Source organism: Sus scrofa, chromosome 9 (assembly GCF_000003025.6).
Source record: "Sus scrofa isolate TJ Tabasco breed Duroc chromosome 9, Sscrofa11.1, whole genome shotgun sequence".
NCBI classification, from domain to species: domain Eukaryota; kingdom Metazoa; phylum Chordata; class Mammalia; order Artiodactyla; family Suidae; genus Sus; species Sus scrofa.
In genome coordinates, this window is record NC_010451.4 from 118,734,354 (window position 1) to 118,752,553 (window position 18,200).

The window sequence follows — 18,200 nt, forward strand, 5'->3', positions numbered from 1 at the left end:
CTCATCACCCCTCACTGTGTGAACTTGACATTTGTTAATTGATGTTTTTGTTATAAATTCCCAGGCTTTGGTTCAGGTCAACAGAAGGAAGAAAAAAATAAAAGCATGGATGTTGGGGGGGTGGGAAGGGATGACAGTGTCCTATATTCACCCAGGATGAGCCAAACAACTGAAATCCATTACTTAACTGCTAAACAACAATTCTACTTGAGTGCATTTACACTACACCAGTCAGGGAAACAGTTACATAACTGTTAATGCTCGGGAAATGTTGTTCCATGCCCACTTACAGATATTTCCATTCGTTAAAAAGAAAGGGATATTTTAAAGTAGATATTTTCTTGCTGAGTCATAGGAGTCTTTCTCAGTGTGCTCTTGTAATGCGGTCAGCTCCAGTTTTTTTTTTTTTTTTTTTTTTTAATGTTATTATTATTTGGGACACATTTGTGAATGACTCTTTTTTCCTAGCCAACTATCTCAGACTATGTTTTTTCAAGAAAGAACATTATTTTCCCCATCTATGCTTGAAAAAAGAATGATTGGATAGACCTATGTGAAAGAAAGAGGAAGGAAGAAGGAAAGCAAGCAAGCAGGAAGAAAAGGAGGGAAAGAAAGAAAACAGAAAAAAGAATGAAGGAAGGAAGGGAGGGAGAAGGGATAGGGGAACAAAGGAAGGAAGTTATTTTTCTCCTCTTATTCTATTGAAATGTCAGGGGGATGTTTAGGATGAACTTGAAGAAGTTCCAAAGAGCTTAGAGCTCTCAATCTTCACATATACGTAGTGACTATGGTGCCCAATAGGCCCACGACTGTGGCCAGCAGCCTCCTCTACTCCGTGGTCTGCCTCTGGGCTCTCTTTCTCCCCTGAGAGACTGAAAATCCAAATGGACAATGACCAGACCACATGTAAAAATGGAACTCTGACTCACAATCTACAGCAACCAGCCCAGGAAGCTAGTCAACCATCTCTAAGTCAGACTTGTAGGAAATCAGACCACGATCTCTGCTAGTTCGGGAAGCCAAACAATAAGCCCTGTCATAATCCCCAGAATAACCAGGACTTGATTAATAACTGACAGCTTCCCTAATTTTTTTTTCTTGCCTCCAAGTTAGGTCCAACCAGAAAAAGTAAAAATATATAACCCCAAATATTTACAAAGACTACCTCACTCCCAGCTGGGTTGGACCACCTACATGCCAACAGCTTCCAATCAGGGCATATCTGAAGCCCTCCCTTTTTCTCCAACTCTAAAGCTTTCCTACTTCTCTGCCTGCCTCTCAGCCTCTGCCAAGATGCCAGTAATGGTAGCTGACTCCCTTGCTATACCATGCGATGTCTAAACAGCCTTCAGCTGTTGTCATTTCGTTGGTCTTCATCTCTCTCCACCCAGCTTGTCACACCAAAAGGCTGGAGAAGGGTGAGGTGTAGGTTTCTTAACTGGTTTGATGAGGATGGAGGCAATCAGCAAGAGCAAATACCTCCATCAGTGATTTTCAAGTACATTCTTCAAACTGGAAATTCTTAAAGATGGAAATAGATGTTGTGCGGAAGTGGATTCTCTAGTTAAACAGATTTGGGAATTGCGGGCCTAAGTAAAAGTAAAAGGTATTTCTTTCATGCAGGGCTTCTGGAATCTCTCTCGGGGGAAGGTGTTGCAAATGGCTGAGAGGTAGATACTATAGTTTTGCCAAATATATTTGAAGACAGAACCTATTTATCCATTGCGCACTAGGTTTTTATGAAAAAAAAAAAAAGAAAGAAAAACATGCTTGGAAATGCTGATAGAGAAGATTCTGAACATCACTTTAGCTCTAAAATCTTTTAAGCTTGTAGGGTTATGGGGATTATGACCTTAATAGACATAGGGCAACATGACATGACACTCTCTACAAGACATAATTAAAATGTTACCAGAACTAGGAAATAAGTATGGAAGAAATTTGGCCAACTGTCTCTTTCATTGATTCTTCTAGTTATTCTGGGCTTTGAGAAAACCAAACTGACCCCTTTTTACCTCAAAGAAAATACCCGCTCTTGGCCTAACTGGTATCACTTCTCAATCAAAATAGGTTAAAAAGAAAGGCTGGGTAGAAAAGTAGCAAGTCAAGTTCTCTCTACTTTCAGGACTGTCACCCTCTCAAGGCCATGAAAAATGGAAGTGCCCCATCAGGACATCCTTCTAATTCTTTTGTTTCCCTTATGCCAAGTCAGGAGCAGTTCAAGGGCACAGGGAAGAAAGAGGTTTCTCTTGTGGATGAGAACCAAGTTTGGATCTTTTCCTTGTTTTCAAAGATGGAGATTCAGACACAGGTTCTTCTGCTGCTTCTCAGATCTACTCACCTACTTCTTCCCAAAAGCTCAGGGAGCATCTAGGACTACTTTGCGTCCTCTCAGCCTGGCAACTGAAATGCAACTTCTCACGTCCATGTAGGTTCTAATGCACGAGAGAGATGTCCTGATAACACTTGAGACAGAGCCAGGTAGCTTCTTGGTGGCGTGGAGCCTGTCCTGCTTGTGTCTGCTGTCTCACGCCTCCTTTACAAGGCACTTAACACATGCCCTGGAAATGGTTCTCAGCAAATGACACTGGAAACAAGAAAAATAGTTTCCCAAACACTAGAGATGTAGGCTTTAGGGTCATGTTCAGAGGTACATTTTAGTTCTTTTCAGGTTTGTGTCTGTGTGTGTTTGTGATCTTTTCGCAGGCAGCTTATTTCAATGAAATTTATTTCTGGTCCAGAATATATCTAATTGTTTTCTCTCTTGTTTCCTCTCCTTCTTTGATAGGGAAAACACTATTTGAGAGTTTATATTTTCTTTCTTCCTTGGTATATATATTTATTTTTTTTAACAAATATTTATTTCATTATGTATAAGGAACTGTTCTACAAACCTTACAAATATGAATTTATTCCTCATACTAGTCTTATAACAAAGATAATATTTTAATATCTATTTTTACAGGCTAAAAAAAAAATACCTGAGGCATAGAGAAGGCAAGTAATTGGTCCAAGATCACACAGCCAGTGAAGAGCTGAGGCCAGATATCAGGCTCCAGGGCCTAAGCGAGTAATTCCTATGCTATGCTACCTCAAATTTTATTCCAGTCTGAATGAAAGTTTTGACTACAAACTGATATCTGCAAAAGGCTTACCCCCAGTTGAATCCATTCTTCAGAAAAGGGGAGAAAAAAGGGGAGAAGGGTATACAATAAGGAAGACTGAGAATGAGAAAGGGAGAATGAACAAAGGAGAGGATAAATGAACAAAGCCAACAACAGATGCGCTCAGGTCTAGCCTTTTAGCAAGTGATGCTGAGCTCCCGACTGGCTGTCTCTTATGGGTCCATGGGACACTCTGAAATGTCTTCCTTGGTCCAGGAGGTGCTCACTGGGGGTCTTCAGAAGCACAGAAAGGAGAAGCATCCCCTGGTGTTCCTGCCTCCCATAAATTCCTTCCATAATGAGCCCCAGAGAAGAACGCCTTTGGGCTCAAAACAACATTGAGGGGGAGTGTCATGATCCCCATCTTACAATGAGGGCCGTGAGACCCCAAGAGACTGTACTGTTTAATGTCACACAGCTAGAAAGTAGAGCCAGGAGTCAAAGTCGTGGTCATCTGACAGCAAAGCTCTATCATGTTCTATCCTCTCCTATCGCTCAGTAAGTACTTGCCGGGAAACCCAGCAGGCCCAATGACAGACAACCAGGATATAGGCAATCCACCTTCTTTCTGCCCCTACTATGTCCTGGTCACTGTGTCCTGTAACCCACTGAGAACTGTGAACGCTTCCATATCTATTATCTCATTTGTTTTCAAAACAGCCCAATGAGACTATAGCAGGGAAAGGTATTATGACCACTTTGCAGATAATTATATAATAATATTGGCAGTTTCACTGACAAATCATCCTACTAGTGTTCACTTTTAGAACTGAGCTTTTACCATGTACTAAGGAAACCAATGGCTTTGAAACCAAAATAATCAAGGTCAAGGATCTTGAGTTTATAAAATCATAGAGAACTGCCTGTGTTTGCCCGTTAAGTAAGACGTGGGGCACACTCACCAGTCAGGAAGTCAGGGTCAGGGGTAGGCTCTGAGATTTCCTCAAGGCACTGATTCTCCAAGGGGACAGTGGCCACCACAAGACCATCTGGCAGTTGCTGGTCTAAACCTCGAGCAAAGTTGTTTTGCCTGGAAACAGAGGCAGACTTTCATCTCCTGAGTGTTCAGGTGAGCCTCACTCTTTGGCAGGTGATCTATATCTCAACCCATAATAGACCAAAAAGTTCCCCTCACCCTGAACCCCACTCAATGCAGATGTGCAGAGTAAGACACAAGTGTGAGAAGTACTAGTGTGAAGGCTGGGGGAGATGAGGGAGAAAAAAAAAAAAACAGCTGAAAAGGTCTATTTACAAGAGAGAATAGTCTTCCCTCCCACCCACCCCAGTCCCTACTCCTCGATCCCCTCTCCACAAGATCTGGGCAAATAAATGCAGCCAACCCAGTATGAGTTATGACACCTCACTGCTTGCCATTGGCAAACGAAGTCCTAGGCTAAAAGGTGAACTTTTAGTAAAGCCTACTGTTTGTAATAGCAAACACAACTGACTCCAAGAACTAGCCGGGAAATTTACTATAGATTTGCTTGTAAGAGTCCAGACCCAGCTTGCTATCAGCTGCTGGTCCATATTATTACACTCTCACATCAGCGTCATGACCAGCATCACCTCCTGACATACAGGGGTTCTGTGGATGATGTGTTCAAATTGCCTAAGGCAGATGTGGCACAGGAGTCAAGTGGAGAATCTCCTAGACACACTCTAAGTCAGTGGTTTGAAGCATTTTGTTCTCAGGACCCCCTGGCACTCTTCAAAATAACTGTAGGCCCCAAGTATTCCATCTATCTACATGTATCATATTCGAAATTGAAAGAAAATATTTAAAAAATTGTTACTGGGACATTCTAAAGGACAATAATAAACCCATTATATATTAACATGGTTTGAAAAATTTTAAGACAAGTGGCATTATTTTACATTTCTTGCAAGTTTTTTAAATGTCTGACTAAATAGAAGACAGTTGAAACTCACTTCTAAATTCAACTTATTGCAATGTATTGTTTGAGTGGAAGCATATAAATGAAACCCGTCTTCTCTGTAGTTGGAAGACACAGGACCTTGAATATCCCCTGAAAGGATCTCAGGGACCATCAGGGATTCAAAGACCATACTTGATTTTTTTTTTTTTTTTTGTCTTTTTAGGGCAGCACCCGTGGCATATGGAAGTTTGAATTGGAGCTGCAGCTGCCAGTGTATGCCACAGTGATGGCAATGCAGGATCAGAGCTGCATCTGCAACCTATACCGCAGCTCATGGCAATGCGTATCCTTAACCCACTGCGCAAGGCCAGGGATCAAACCCGCATCCTCATGGATACTAGTCAGGTTTGTTACCGCTGAGCCATGACAGGAACTCCTCAAGGATCATAGTTGAGGACCACTATTCTAGATTGACTCACAATGCTAAGACTCAGAAGGACAATAGAACCTGAGCATTTTGTGGTGGCTTCCGTGGAGTCCCTACCTGGCAATGTAAACATTTTTTTAATACTTTATTCCTCATGGTTCTTGGGTTCTGAAAGAAGGAGTATAGACCTGGAAATGACCATGGGAGAGAAAATAACCTAACCTTTTAGAGTCATCTCTACCTAGAACCAAGACACAAGACTTAATGCTGACTTTAAGGCTTGTCAGGGAACAGATCCATCAACAGCCCTGAATAACCAGTTCTACAGGTGTGGGGCTCACCTGAATGTTCCTTTCAGTACCTGTCCAGCAGCCACCTCCTTGGAATGGTTGTTGTAACCAAAGAACATCTCCCCAAAGAGGGTCTGGTTCATGGGAAGCTCTCTGCTTTCCCCACAGTCACCTCCCTCTGGGCAGGTCTCCGTGACGAGCTGGCAAGAACGTCCATCCACACCAAGCTTGTAATCCTCGATGCACCTAGCAAGGTGGAAACTCAAGGTAAGACGTTATTCCCTCAACAAGTCATGCATACAGCTCAACCCAAGTGATGGAAAGAAATGCCTCTGGGAGAGTTTTGGATGGCCAAAGATCATGAATATCCTGGTTTGATTTTGTTCCTTTATAATTTGGTTTCTTAAGTCTATAAACCTAGTCTCCTTGCATTATGTGATCATACAGACCCTCTCACCTTGCCTTCACAGATAAGTGCTTTCAGAGCTTTGGAGGGCTCGCTCCTCTAATGAGTGTGTGATTTCCCAGGTAGGTCAGCAAAAGAATCACTGGAGATAAGCTTATAAGTTAACACATTGAATCCAAGATATTCTAGAGTCTTTCTCCAAAACGATCTATGTGGCCAGACTCTGCATTTGTTTGGAAGGTAATTAGGCAGCAAAGAGAATGACACTGTGCTTAAGAAATTAATAACCTTCTAATCTGACCCTGTGACAAGTCAACTAAGAAATTAAAAAGATTGATCATCCTGTAGCTGTATTCTGTTTGAATGTATTGAAACACAAAAGCAACCCACATTAACTCCCCCTTTATTCAGAGTAGCCTTTCTGAACTAAGTAGATGCTAGGGCCTGCTCTGCAAACACCTCCTTCATGTCCTCCCATTAAGCATGGACAGTTACTCTAATGGAAGAGCGATACTGATGTTGGTAAATATGGGTCAATGACCCATAGTCATTAATTGAACTTTATTTGTAGTTATATTGAGAAGGACATAATTTGTTCATTCAAGTAAGAACTACTTTGATAAAGCTGTCATTTTAAAAGCATACGGATTTAATTCAGGTCTCTCCTTAGAAATATACCAAATTTACAATTTATAGACATTCATGACATTAAAACACACCATTTACTGCTATCTACAGTAATTGTTGCAATGAGATAAAGACCTCTCTTCTTTATAGAGGAACAAATAATCATAATTTAAAATGGTGAGAAGCAATATGATAATGGCAATAATGCTGCCCTTTATTGAATGACCTTGAATCAGCTGATTGAACTCTGGGAGCTTCAGTTTCCACATCTATAAAAATGGGAAAAACACTAGCTGCTATATTGGGTTGCTGAGAAGATTAAGTGAGATCCTGAACGTAAAGAACTTAGATTGTGCCCAGCATATAGTAGGTGCTTATTAAATGTTGCTATCATTATCATTAGCAGAGGTATAGCCTATGTTAACGCCACTTTGTTTTCCCCAGTCACTATTTACATATTGTGTGAACAGGTGTGAGTAAAGCTCTTTAATTACAAGTGCATGTGATTTGACCTTTCTAAAGAATCTCAAATCAAGGACTTCTTTTGGCAGGCTATATATGGTGGCTTAGAGAGTGCTAAATATACATGTGTAGCAAATTCTGAGGAAATAAGAAACAAAGTCCAGTTAGGGACCTAATGCATGAATCCAGGCAACAGATGTGACTTCAGACCCACCAAGGACTCTATGGCACCAGCCTAGGTCTGGGACAAGACGAAGTGGCTCCGAGAAGAGACCAGATCGCATGTCCTGCTGTGTCTCTTATATCTGACACCTAACTAGGCTCTCTGCACAGAGTGGGTGCTCAAATATACGCTTATTCAATAAATAAATTCTATGCAAATTTGGCTGATTTTACCTCATGAATTGAAGTGGGTCAACCATAAGTGATAACATTAAAGAGACATTAAAATTTAGATCAAGCTTCCATTTATGGAATGGGATTTTATAAGAAACTAAACAGGAAAATTGCTCAATTGCAAAGAAATAAAATGAAATACAATAACATAACATTACTAGTCCACTGAATAATCGTCTCATGATTATTCAGCTTTTAGTGACAATCCGGCATAGCTTTATTACTATAGACATTGATTTCCATTACAATCCTATTAGATTGTGAGATCCTTGAAGGCAAGAACTACACATCATTCATCTCTGCAGCCCAGTGGCCAGCGTGGTGTGAGGCATAGAGTCAGTGCCACCCTGACAGGCTGGAGGTGGGGGAAGGCGAGAGGGAGGAAGGAACAGAGGCAAGCAAACCAGGATGTAGACAAATGGGCCGGATCCTTATTCACTTTATAAACATATCATGAAAAATATTTTTAAATATAAATTTAAATTTTGAGGGGACTGCAGACTTTTTCATAAAAACAGGGAGTGCCTGAATTCTAGTGCTCATCTTCCCACTTGCCAGTTCCCCAGCTTGAGGAAATCAGCCTTGCTGTGAGTTGGCTTGGGCATCTGTGAAATGGCATGGTGTTGCCTGCCCTCATGGAGCTAGCCTGACAGCTAATGAAATGAAAAAGCTGATCCAGGAGTTCCCGTCATGGCTCAGTGGTTAGAGAGCCCGACTAGCATCCATGAGGATGGGGGTCCAATTCCTGGCCTTGCTCAGTGGGTTAAGGATCTGGCGTTGCCGTGAGCTGTGGTGTCGGTCATAGACGCAGCTCAGATCCTGCGTTGCTCTGACTGGACCCCTCGCCTGGGAACATCCATATGCCGTGGATGTGGCCCTCTAGAACCATACCAAGCACAGACTACATCTGAGGGTGGGTGGCTGCACAAAACGCTGGGACTGTGGGGGCGGGGCTTAATTGCTTCCCCCTCCTCCAAAGATTCCCCTCTTCCCTTCTTTGCTAATCGATTAGTTTCACCAGTCTCTCCTAACCTTTTGAAGGGACTCCTTTGGTCACAAAACAATTAGCATGGCACCATAAAATGCAGTTTGGAAGTTCTGATGTAAGGGGGCCATGGTTTAGGTAAACCTCTAGGTTAGTTTTCTCATTTTCAGTGATGAGACTAGACTCTCCCTAAGGGTCCTCCCCATTCTGACTTTAAAAAGTCAGGCCTTACCATGAGATACCACCTCACACCAGTCAGAATGGCCATCATTAATAAATCCACAAATAACAAGTGCTGGAGGGGCTGTGGAGAAAAGGGAACCCTCCTGCACTGCTGGTGGGAATGTAAACTGGTACAGCCACTATGGAGAACAGTTTGGAGATACCTTAGAAATCTATACATAGAACTTCCATATGACCCTGCAATCCCACTCTTGGGCATCTATCCGGACAAAACTCTACTTAAAAGAGACACATGCACCCGCATGTTCATTGCAGCACTATTCACAATAGCCAGGACATGGAAACAACCCAAATGTCCATCGACAGATGATTGGATTCGGAAGATGTGGTATATATACACAATGGAATACTACTCAGCCATAAAAAAGGATGACATAATGCCATTTGCAGCAACATGGATAGAACTAGAGAATCTCATCCTGAGTGAAATGAGCCAGAAAGACAAAGACAAATACCATATGATATCACTTATAACTGGAATCTAATATCCAGCACAAATGAACATCTCCTCAGAAAAGAAAATCATGGACTTGGAGAAGAGACTTGTGGTTGCCTAATGGGAGGGGGAGGGAGTGGGAGGGATCGGGAGCTTGGGCTTATCAGACACAACTTAGAATAGATTTACAAGGAGATCCTGCTGAATAGCATTGAGAACTATGTCTAGATACTCATGTTGCAACAGAAGAAAGGGTGGGGGAAAAACTGTAATTGTAATGTATACATGTAAGGATAACCTGACCCCCTTGCTGTACAGTGGGAAAATAAAAAGAAAAAAATAAATAAATAAATAAAAATAAAAAGTCAGGCCTGCAGGCTTTTTCTTCAGAGCCTAAGGGCTGGCCCAGGGTGACCCGTTCATTCAGCTTGACTCTCCTCTAAGTCTCCCAGCAGCTCCACTCACCCGCAGAACATGAGGATGTTGTACAAGGCAGGCTCGTCTGGGAAGGGCGCCATCTGCTGCAGACACAGCTGCTCACAGCCTCCATTGAAGCCATCGGAGCAGTCCACCCCGATGTGGCGGTCATAGCAGCCGGAGCTGTCCTTCATGGGGCTGAGTCCGGATGGGCACTGGCAGAGTCAGAAAGCATTCACACACAGGGGTGAATCAGGGGCCTGGGTTGTCTGGGAACCAGAGTGTAAGCACTGACACCTAGTCTCAGCACTCAGCCTTGAAACCATCAAAGTTAGTAAGTAATGCACGAATTTCCCACTACGCTGGGCTCCCTCTAAAAGCAAGAGACCTTCTTTGACATCATTCTTCTTCTCTCTGGGCACAGATCACGCACATTTACATTCCAGCCGATTCCTCCAAGGGGGCTGGAAGGCAGCGTTGTAGCAAGACAGCGCTGAGGTGTGCTGGCCTCCCAGTTGGGCCTCAGGCTGGCAGCAGAGTGGAAGTGATGGGCCAGAATTGAAATGCATTAGCAGAGATTCCTTTGGGCTAGGGGGAGGAAGTGCTGCTGTTTGGACTTAGTATTAATGGGACTTTTTTTTTTTTCCACATCCAAAGCACCTCGTCAACACTGGTACTGGATGGCAGTGCTGGAGAGAGTAAATTAAGCCAGGGCCACCAGCCGGAAGCAGGAAGTGGACTTCCTCTGTGACCTTGACCGGAGGCTTGACTGCGCCCCTAATGGCAGTGGCTTTTCTCATGACCTTCCTGACTCAAGGGTGCCCTGAGAAAGATGCACAGAGAGGGCCCCTGCTACATGAGCCCCCAGAGGTGCCACCTGAGTTTGGCTTTATCTCAGCTCCCTGGATACTCAGTGAAAAACTTTTAGCTGTTCTCCATGACCATGTTGGGCTCCATTAAATACCCAAGAATGACAGCAAAGGGGTTAATCCAGGAAGAGATTCAGTCAGATCCCAGGGGAGCAGAAGGAGCTTGGTGAGCAGTAGGAACGCTCACAAGGCATGCATGCCAAGCCAGGCGGTATCTAACATTCACACATCTTAACCCGCACAAGCATCCCATAAAGTAGCCAGAGGGATCATCCTCATTTTACATAAGAAGGAACTCAGGCACAGAGAGCTTAACCTTCCTAATGTCACACGGCGCATCAAGGAAGGACCACAGCTGAGACCCTGGCTGCCTGGCCAGAGAGTCCGTGACCTAACTGCTCATGGCTACCCCACAGCACAATAAAGCTCTCACACAACAGTCACTATTTACTGAACACCAGGAGCTGGGCACTCTGTTACATGCTACGGCACACCCTGTATTGTCTTTGTACGGCCAGGCCCAAGATGGCTGTCCTCTTGCTCTCTGTACATTCCCCACTTGACCAGTGCCTTCTTCACCTACACACCTGACTGACCTTCCTACATACATGCCCCAGGCCCCAGCTAGAGACTGTTCTTATCAAAGGGAATGGTGAGGGGCGTGCCCCTCTGCTAGTTCCCTAGCAACCAATGAGCCAACCTGATGTCAACCCCCCTTTACCCCCGACTCCTCTGAATGAAGACTGCCTCCAGGTCCTGCCCGCCACCTTCTGCACACAGCGAGGTGTCACTCCAGGACCTGGCTTCAGACATGTAAGCTCCCCCATCCATTAAACCACTGATGTCTCTGTTGCTGACTCTGCGCTCTTTCTTCAGTCTTAAAGCTGGGTGAGTACAGGCCTTGCAGGCCTGTGGGGTGCAGCCCAACAATCCTCACTCAATAGACCTGGATGCTATTAATGCAGCCAGAAATGCATGAACTTACTGCACTGGACTCCATCGCAAAGCCAATACGTATCTTTTGCCTTCCTGCTTCCTCTGTCGGTGCAACAGATCCTGTATGTTTGCATTACAGCTGATGGTTTCCAACAGGCTGGAAGGGGACAGATAACTTGCCCAGGGTCCAGTAGCTCCTATGGCACAGAGCTGGGGGACTGCTAGATCTGACCTGCTTTTAGTGACTGCTATAAACTTACTGTCAGCTAGCCAATACAGTCCTCTAAAAATAACCCAAACCAAAACAACAACAACAACAACAACAAAACCTTTTACAACTCAGTGGAACAGTATTAGACACCTCCCCTCCTTCCCTGCTGCCTGGCTCGCTCTTGCTCCTGGTTGCCAAGTCCCTTGGCCTAGTAACCTGGAGCTGTCACAGGTGTGCCTCTGAAAACCCACCTCTCCTCCTTCCATGCTTCCGACTGAAGATCACAGCAGGATGTGCACTGTTTGCTGACACAAATTCTGCAAGTTCCACAATGAATGCCCCCCACCCAATGAGCCTGGCCAGGCTCCCAGCCTGGTCCATCCCCTTTCTCCCCACGAAGGCAGCTGGAGTGCTGGAAGGTGACAGCATTTAAGACTTTCCAAGGGCTGCCTCGTGCTGCGCAAACCCAGCTGTTCCACAGGATGGTAAACAAGCAAGCGAAGCAGCTGAGGATTGCACCCCCCCATTTTGTTAACCACCCCCACCCATCCACTGCCTTGGCCACCCAGCTGTTAGGCCAGATGTGCCACCAGAAGGGAGCTGGCTTCGCCATGGTGAGGCTGCCCAGGCATGGATGTGGGTATTGAAACACAGAAGTTTGGTTGGAAGGAAATGGGCTGTGCTGGTTGCCAAGAGGTTTTTTGTTTTTTTTTCCCCCTTTTATAAAGCTTGAGAGAAGCCATCAAATAGAGACAAAGCCGGTGCTCCTGTTATTCCCACCTCACGTGGTTTCAACTCTGATATCAACTAGCTCTCCTAGTCACCAGCCAAGACTCCCCATCTTCTCAACCACTGGCTTTTTTCCAGAATGCCCCATCAGGCACCATGTTTGACAAAGATGTCACCAAATGAAAGCCAATGAGGCTTTGTTCCAGAATCCCCAAACCTGGCACATCCACATCTTGCCTGGCCCTGGTGCCTAGATAACCATTACTGTGCCAGACCGGACCACCTGATATTTACACTTTCTTAGGAGATTTGGAAAGGAGACAGAGTGAGCTGCCTTGTCCAAGTTGTACTTTTTTTTTTTTTCTCATAAGCAAAGCTAAAAATAATAACAGTGATCAGGAATAAAGTAATTCTATGTGCAGGACAATCTACATATATTATCTTCAATCCCAACCACACAATTAGACTTTTTCCCCTCATTTTATAGATGAATAAACTTAGACTTGGAAAGATTAAGGAGTCGCTAGTTTAAGGTCACAGAGGTGGAAGATGGCAGAATCAGAATTTGGGCCTAGTTTTATCTGACCCCAAAGTTCAAGTGTGTCCTTTCCACCCTGCTATACAGCTTCTCGACTGTGAGAAAACCTGAATTTTTGGAATTGCTTGCTAACAAATAAAATCAACCTGTCAACAAAGTAAAGCAATCCTATAGATTTGTTGTTTGCCTGATTGTCTTAAGCAACTCCTAGCGTACATTTTGGAATCAATTATGGATTTGTTGATTCAGCCAAATATTTTCTCTCTTCTTGTCTTAACACTCACACACACACACACACACACCCATATTATTATGGGTGCATATATTTATAGGACAAAACACTGCAAACCATCCAGAGCAATGACCTTGAAGACAAGACAAGATCTTCAATCACTAAAAAAGATGCAATTATCTTTACTGCACTGTAACTTACTTGGGCTGCAGTTCAGAGTAAAACATTCTGGAAAGATTTCCAGAAAAAAAAAAAAAGCTGAAACCAAAAATAGCGTTTTCTTCTTAACCCCTGTTGAACCAGAACTCGGCGTCCCCAAGGAGTCTAACCAATCAAATTTCCCATAGTGCAGATTGGCTTCTGTTTTTGTCTGAATGCTTCTTGTGCTGTCGCAGTCATGTTCGTTCTGAGCTCCTCAAAATCTGTACCTAAGTACCCAGAAACTACAGTCTCTAAATCATGGCCTCTCCTAGGTTTGCAGCCAGAGACCAGTGGTCAGGAGAGAAATCCTGCCTCCAGGAGGAGCTTGTATTTTCCCCCTGCAGGTGCTGGCCATTCTCTTCTCCTAACTTGTGGACAATCCCTCCACTTGTTCCTGAAAAGAGAACTATTTGCTTCGGCTTGAGCCCCAAGGTCATCCATTAACCCCTCCTTGCAGAGGTGACATTTAGCAGTCCCAGGAAGAAAACTCCATTTATTATGGCAACCACCCTCCCCCATCAAGAGGATCTAATAAATGAGCTCATATTTCAGTGACCCTTAAAATACACAAGGTTAATCATCTTTCATGAGATGCTCATGGCTTCTTGACTTATTACTGGTCTAAAGCAGAATTTGCTAATGAGATTAAAATGATTTTCCCCATTCAACGCCTTTCCTTCACTGTCTTTCCCCTCTGTTTCTACCAATGATTTCTGGTTGATTAATTACTTAGGAGTCGAGTCAAATCTCACTCAGCCTGAGACACACACACCCCAGTTCCGGATTATGCAGTGGAAGCTCTGGTGGCAGATGAATATGACGGATGGACACATGAGTGTATTCAGGGCCCCTGGGAGAAGGGAAACAACTTTCTGCAGCTGAGCCTGCCTTACCTGGATGATTCATAAGACACGCAACCATAATTCCTACTCGAAATAGGTTCTTTTTAAACACATGGCAGTCTTATTCCTTTCACAAATAATGATTTCCCCGGCTGTTTGATGGGCTCTGACACGTAAGCCCAAGCCAGGCAGGACTTCTCCCAAGGGGGAAAAGTTTGATGGAATTAAATTTATATTTCAGCTTCCTGCCCCCATTTCTCTGAAGGCCTCTGAGGCATACCCGTCTGCTCACTGTCCTACAGAGAGAAAGAGAGACGGTCATCTGTAATGGTCTGGGCACATCTGCGCTCCAGCAGAGGTGAAATGACATATTTTGTAGGAAACCATAACGGACAGCATGTGGACAGAAGGGCGGCAGGGTCGCTGGGTAATTCAAAGCTCATTAGAGCATAATGCTCTGGCAAGGAAGGTCATGTGTTCAATATATGAGAAAGCAGGACACCCAACCTCTAGCCTTCCAAGGCCACAGCCGGCTCACCTGAGGATGGGCAGACATCTCACAAAGCAGAAGGCATTTTTGCAGGGGGTAGGGGGTGGGGGGCATCATCAGGATGAGTGTGAAGATAAGGAAGAAGTATCAAGTGCACGGGCGTTCCATTTTTACCGTGTCTTTTATAGCTTTACAGTGTTGGAAATCATGTGCAAACTTTCCAGTGAAGTTCTGTATTCAACCTCCGTGGGTGGGCTTGATAAGAATGAAGATGCTCTGGTTAAAGATGGGAGAAAGGAGACTAGAATCTGACCCACCAAAGCCGCTCCAATCCCCACTGCCATCTCCCACTGATGGCCCCAAGGAAGTCTGTAACGTGATCCCGGAACCTGTGACAAGAGGGGCTTTGCAGATCAAGTTAAGGCTCCTGAGATGGGGAGATCAGCCTGGATTAACCAGGTGAGCCCAATGTAATCACAGGAGTCCTTTTAAAAGATGGAGAGCAGCGGAGGAGAGTGAAGACGTGCTACAGAAGAATGGTCAGGAACATGCAATGTGGCTGCCTATAAAGACGGAGGAGGGGCTGCCCCAAATGTGGGCAGCTTCTTGAAACTGGAAAAAGCCAGGAACAGATTCTTCCCTGGAGCCTCCGGGAAGGGAGGCAGCCCTGCTGACATCTCGATGTTAGCCCAGGGGCACCCAAGGATTCTCACCTGCTGAGCTGTAAGAGGATGAAATGGGTGTTGTTTTAAGCCCCCAAACCTGTGGTAATTTGTTACAGCAGGATGGGACACTAACACAGGGACTCTGCTGGATCCCCTGGGGCTCCACAGAACACAGAACCACACTCTTGTGCTGTGCTGGTAGGGACTGCTGCTCCCACCTTGGCACAGTGAGGACAATGTACAGGAGGAAGACCCCTTGTTCACAGTGGGTGGCTGACCTCCGCTCCAGGAACCATCCCAAGATTTAGGGTTCAGCAACCCAGTTGCTGGAGGGTAGTCTGGTGTGGAATGGAGTGACAGAGGCTGGTCCAGGGCTGTGCCTTTCATGGGTATTTGTATCCTGTCCCCAGAAACTATAAAAACGACAGGGCAATTAACTGGGTAGCAGTTAACCCTGTGGGAGTCCATGCGTAACAGAGAGACGTGCCCTGCCTGCCTAGAAAGAAGGAAGGTGGAGCAGCTGATATGCACCAAGCCTACCTGCCTGGCTTGAGTCCAGCTGGGAAAATAGAGCGTTGCATGCCGTCTCTTCCCACATCTCTGTCCCTGTCCTGGACATGCCGAGTGCCTCCTCTCCTTCTCCTTTCATGAGCCCGTGCCTTTCCGCTCAGCACACGGAGACCTGCTTATCAGGGTTGATGTGGAGAGGAGGAAGGTGGCCTGATTCTCCCCACAGCAAGTGGAGCAGCAACGCTCTTGTCCCTGGTCCGCCCCCAGATGACACGGGAGCCACCGGCTAACACACCCAGGCTTTGGGATGGTATTGATGCCCAGTGGAGTCAGATCAGGCTCGATATAAAATTTTTTCTCATAGGGTCACGGGATGACGATGTGGCAAGTCAGCGCGCAAGGCTCCGTTCCCCTGACTTGGGGATCCTGTGCTTCACAGCCAATGAGAAACATTCGATCAAATGGCCCTACCCTCTGCCTCCCTCTAAGAGCCACATGGACCAGTGACTTCAAAGTCTTTTGCTAATGCCAAGCACTGGTGTAATTGGGTGGCTTTCTGCAGTGGCTCTGATTGCAAATGCAGCGGCCTTATTGCAAATGCATATTCATCGGCACTATTCCTGCGAGCTCCGTCTCACAGATCAGTGTTAAAAGTACAAAAATACATCAGCACGGCTACATGCCAAGTAAAAGGGGCTAGGATCACCACCAGAAGGCAGCTGACAGGCAAACCCGAAGGGGCTCAAAAAAAGGGCTGGAGAAGTGGGAAGAGGTGGGGAGTGCAGCCCTGTGCAGGTGTGTGAATGTGGGAGCAGCTCAAACTCATGTGAGGGGGGTTGGGGGGGGAATGGCCGGGGAAGGAGGTCCACCGAGGTGTACACACCATGTTTCCAGACTTCGAATGAGCCACCAGAGAACAGTAAGGAATGAAAGGTTAAAGTCTGGATGAAGAAATGCAGGTTGAAGATAAAAAAAAAAAAAAAGTGTCTCATCTGGAAAGTCCATTAGACTGAAATTGTCTCCTGAGGACCTGGCCAGGAATCTCACTGCTTAAGACATCTAAGGTGGACTAGCACAGGGGAGGGGAGCGCTGTGGGACGTCAACTTCCCTCCTGGCTGCCTTTGGAAGACAGGACTAAAGAGCACTTGGTGTTTTCTAAATGGTCCACTCTGTTCTGCCCTCCCTTCCTTTTGATGGACCGGCCAGGTCTTTGGCCTCCCTGCCTCTCAGCCCTCTCTCTTTCCTTTTTCTTTTTTTCATTCTCTGTCCCTTCTCAGACAAAGCAGGCTCCTGTCAACTGCCGCCCACTCTGTGAAAGTCTGAGGAAGCCTGAGGGCTGAGAGTCCCACTCTGGACCCAGGGACGTATCCATCTTTGATGGAGAACAGCTCCCTGAACAGAGCAGGTGCTCAGAGACAGGGAAGTGGGGGGCGCGGAAGATGGAAAGATGGAACTGGCCCAGCATCCTCGCAGCTCGCCCCTCCTCTGGGTCCCTTCACAAGAGCACAGCTGTCAGATGGGGAGGCCAGATGAAGCACCATATTCTCCCCAGAGCTCCCGGCTCTGCCTGGAAACACTGCATAACAACGTGTCTCAGGGAATCACCTCTTCCCTTCTTCATGCCAACTTTGTGTACCACTTTCCTCGCTTTCTTCTCTGCCCTATTCCCTCTTTTCTCTGTGAGGACTGCATCCTTCTGCCCTTAAAAGAAGAGAAGGCTGAGAGCAGACAATAGGGGTGACAGGCATGAAAATGACCACTATAAAGGCACCAGCAGCTGAAGGCCTGCCCATGGGCTCCCGCATTGGCCCATCAATCTCATTTCCATGGCACAGGAGAGAGCTCAGTCTGCTCTGGCCCAGCCTTTCTAGTTCATAGCATCCCATTGTTTACACGGAGCCAAAGTCCATAAAGCTGATAAAGTGGAAAACCACCTTTGGCAAAGCGAGAGTTCATTGCCGTGGTCTCAAAGGGGACATATTTTTATTTTTTCTCTACCATTCCTGGCATAATTTACTTCTTTCATCATTCTGGCCTTAGGTGGGTTTCTTCTAAAGCTTCCTATTACAGTCAAGGTAATTTGAGTCTAGACAAAGGTAGGTTTTTTTCTAAAATTTCCAATTAAGTAAATACAGTCTGTTTCCTATTAGAGACACTATTATACTATTAAGCAATTAAATAGTTCTCAAATTGTTTGAGGGTATCCCTCACGAACTAGAGTATAAGACTGGCAAGGAAGAACTGTG

At 45.3% G+C, this 18,200-nt stretch overlaps 1 protein-coding gene across 4 annotated transcripts in view; it reads right to left on the reverse strand.

Moving 5' to 3' along the window:
* ASTN1 (astrotactin 1) overlaps positions 1-18,200 on the reverse strand; it is a 319,889-nt gene that overhangs the window by 85,210 nt on the left and 216,479 nt on the right. For all 4 annotated transcript variants that reach the window (XM_021063682.1, XM_021063683.1, XM_021063684.1 and 1 more), the window contains exons 12-14: positions 9,779-9,945; positions 5,810-6,004; positions 4,067-4,194 (exon numbers count right to left, since the gene is read on the reverse strand). In XM_021063682.1, the coding sequence (XP_020919341.1) occupies positions 4,067-4,194; positions 5,810-6,004; positions 9,779-9,945 (490 nt within the window). The remainder of the gene's footprint in view (positions 1-4,066; positions 4,195-5,809; positions 6,005-9,778; positions 9,946-18,200) is intronic.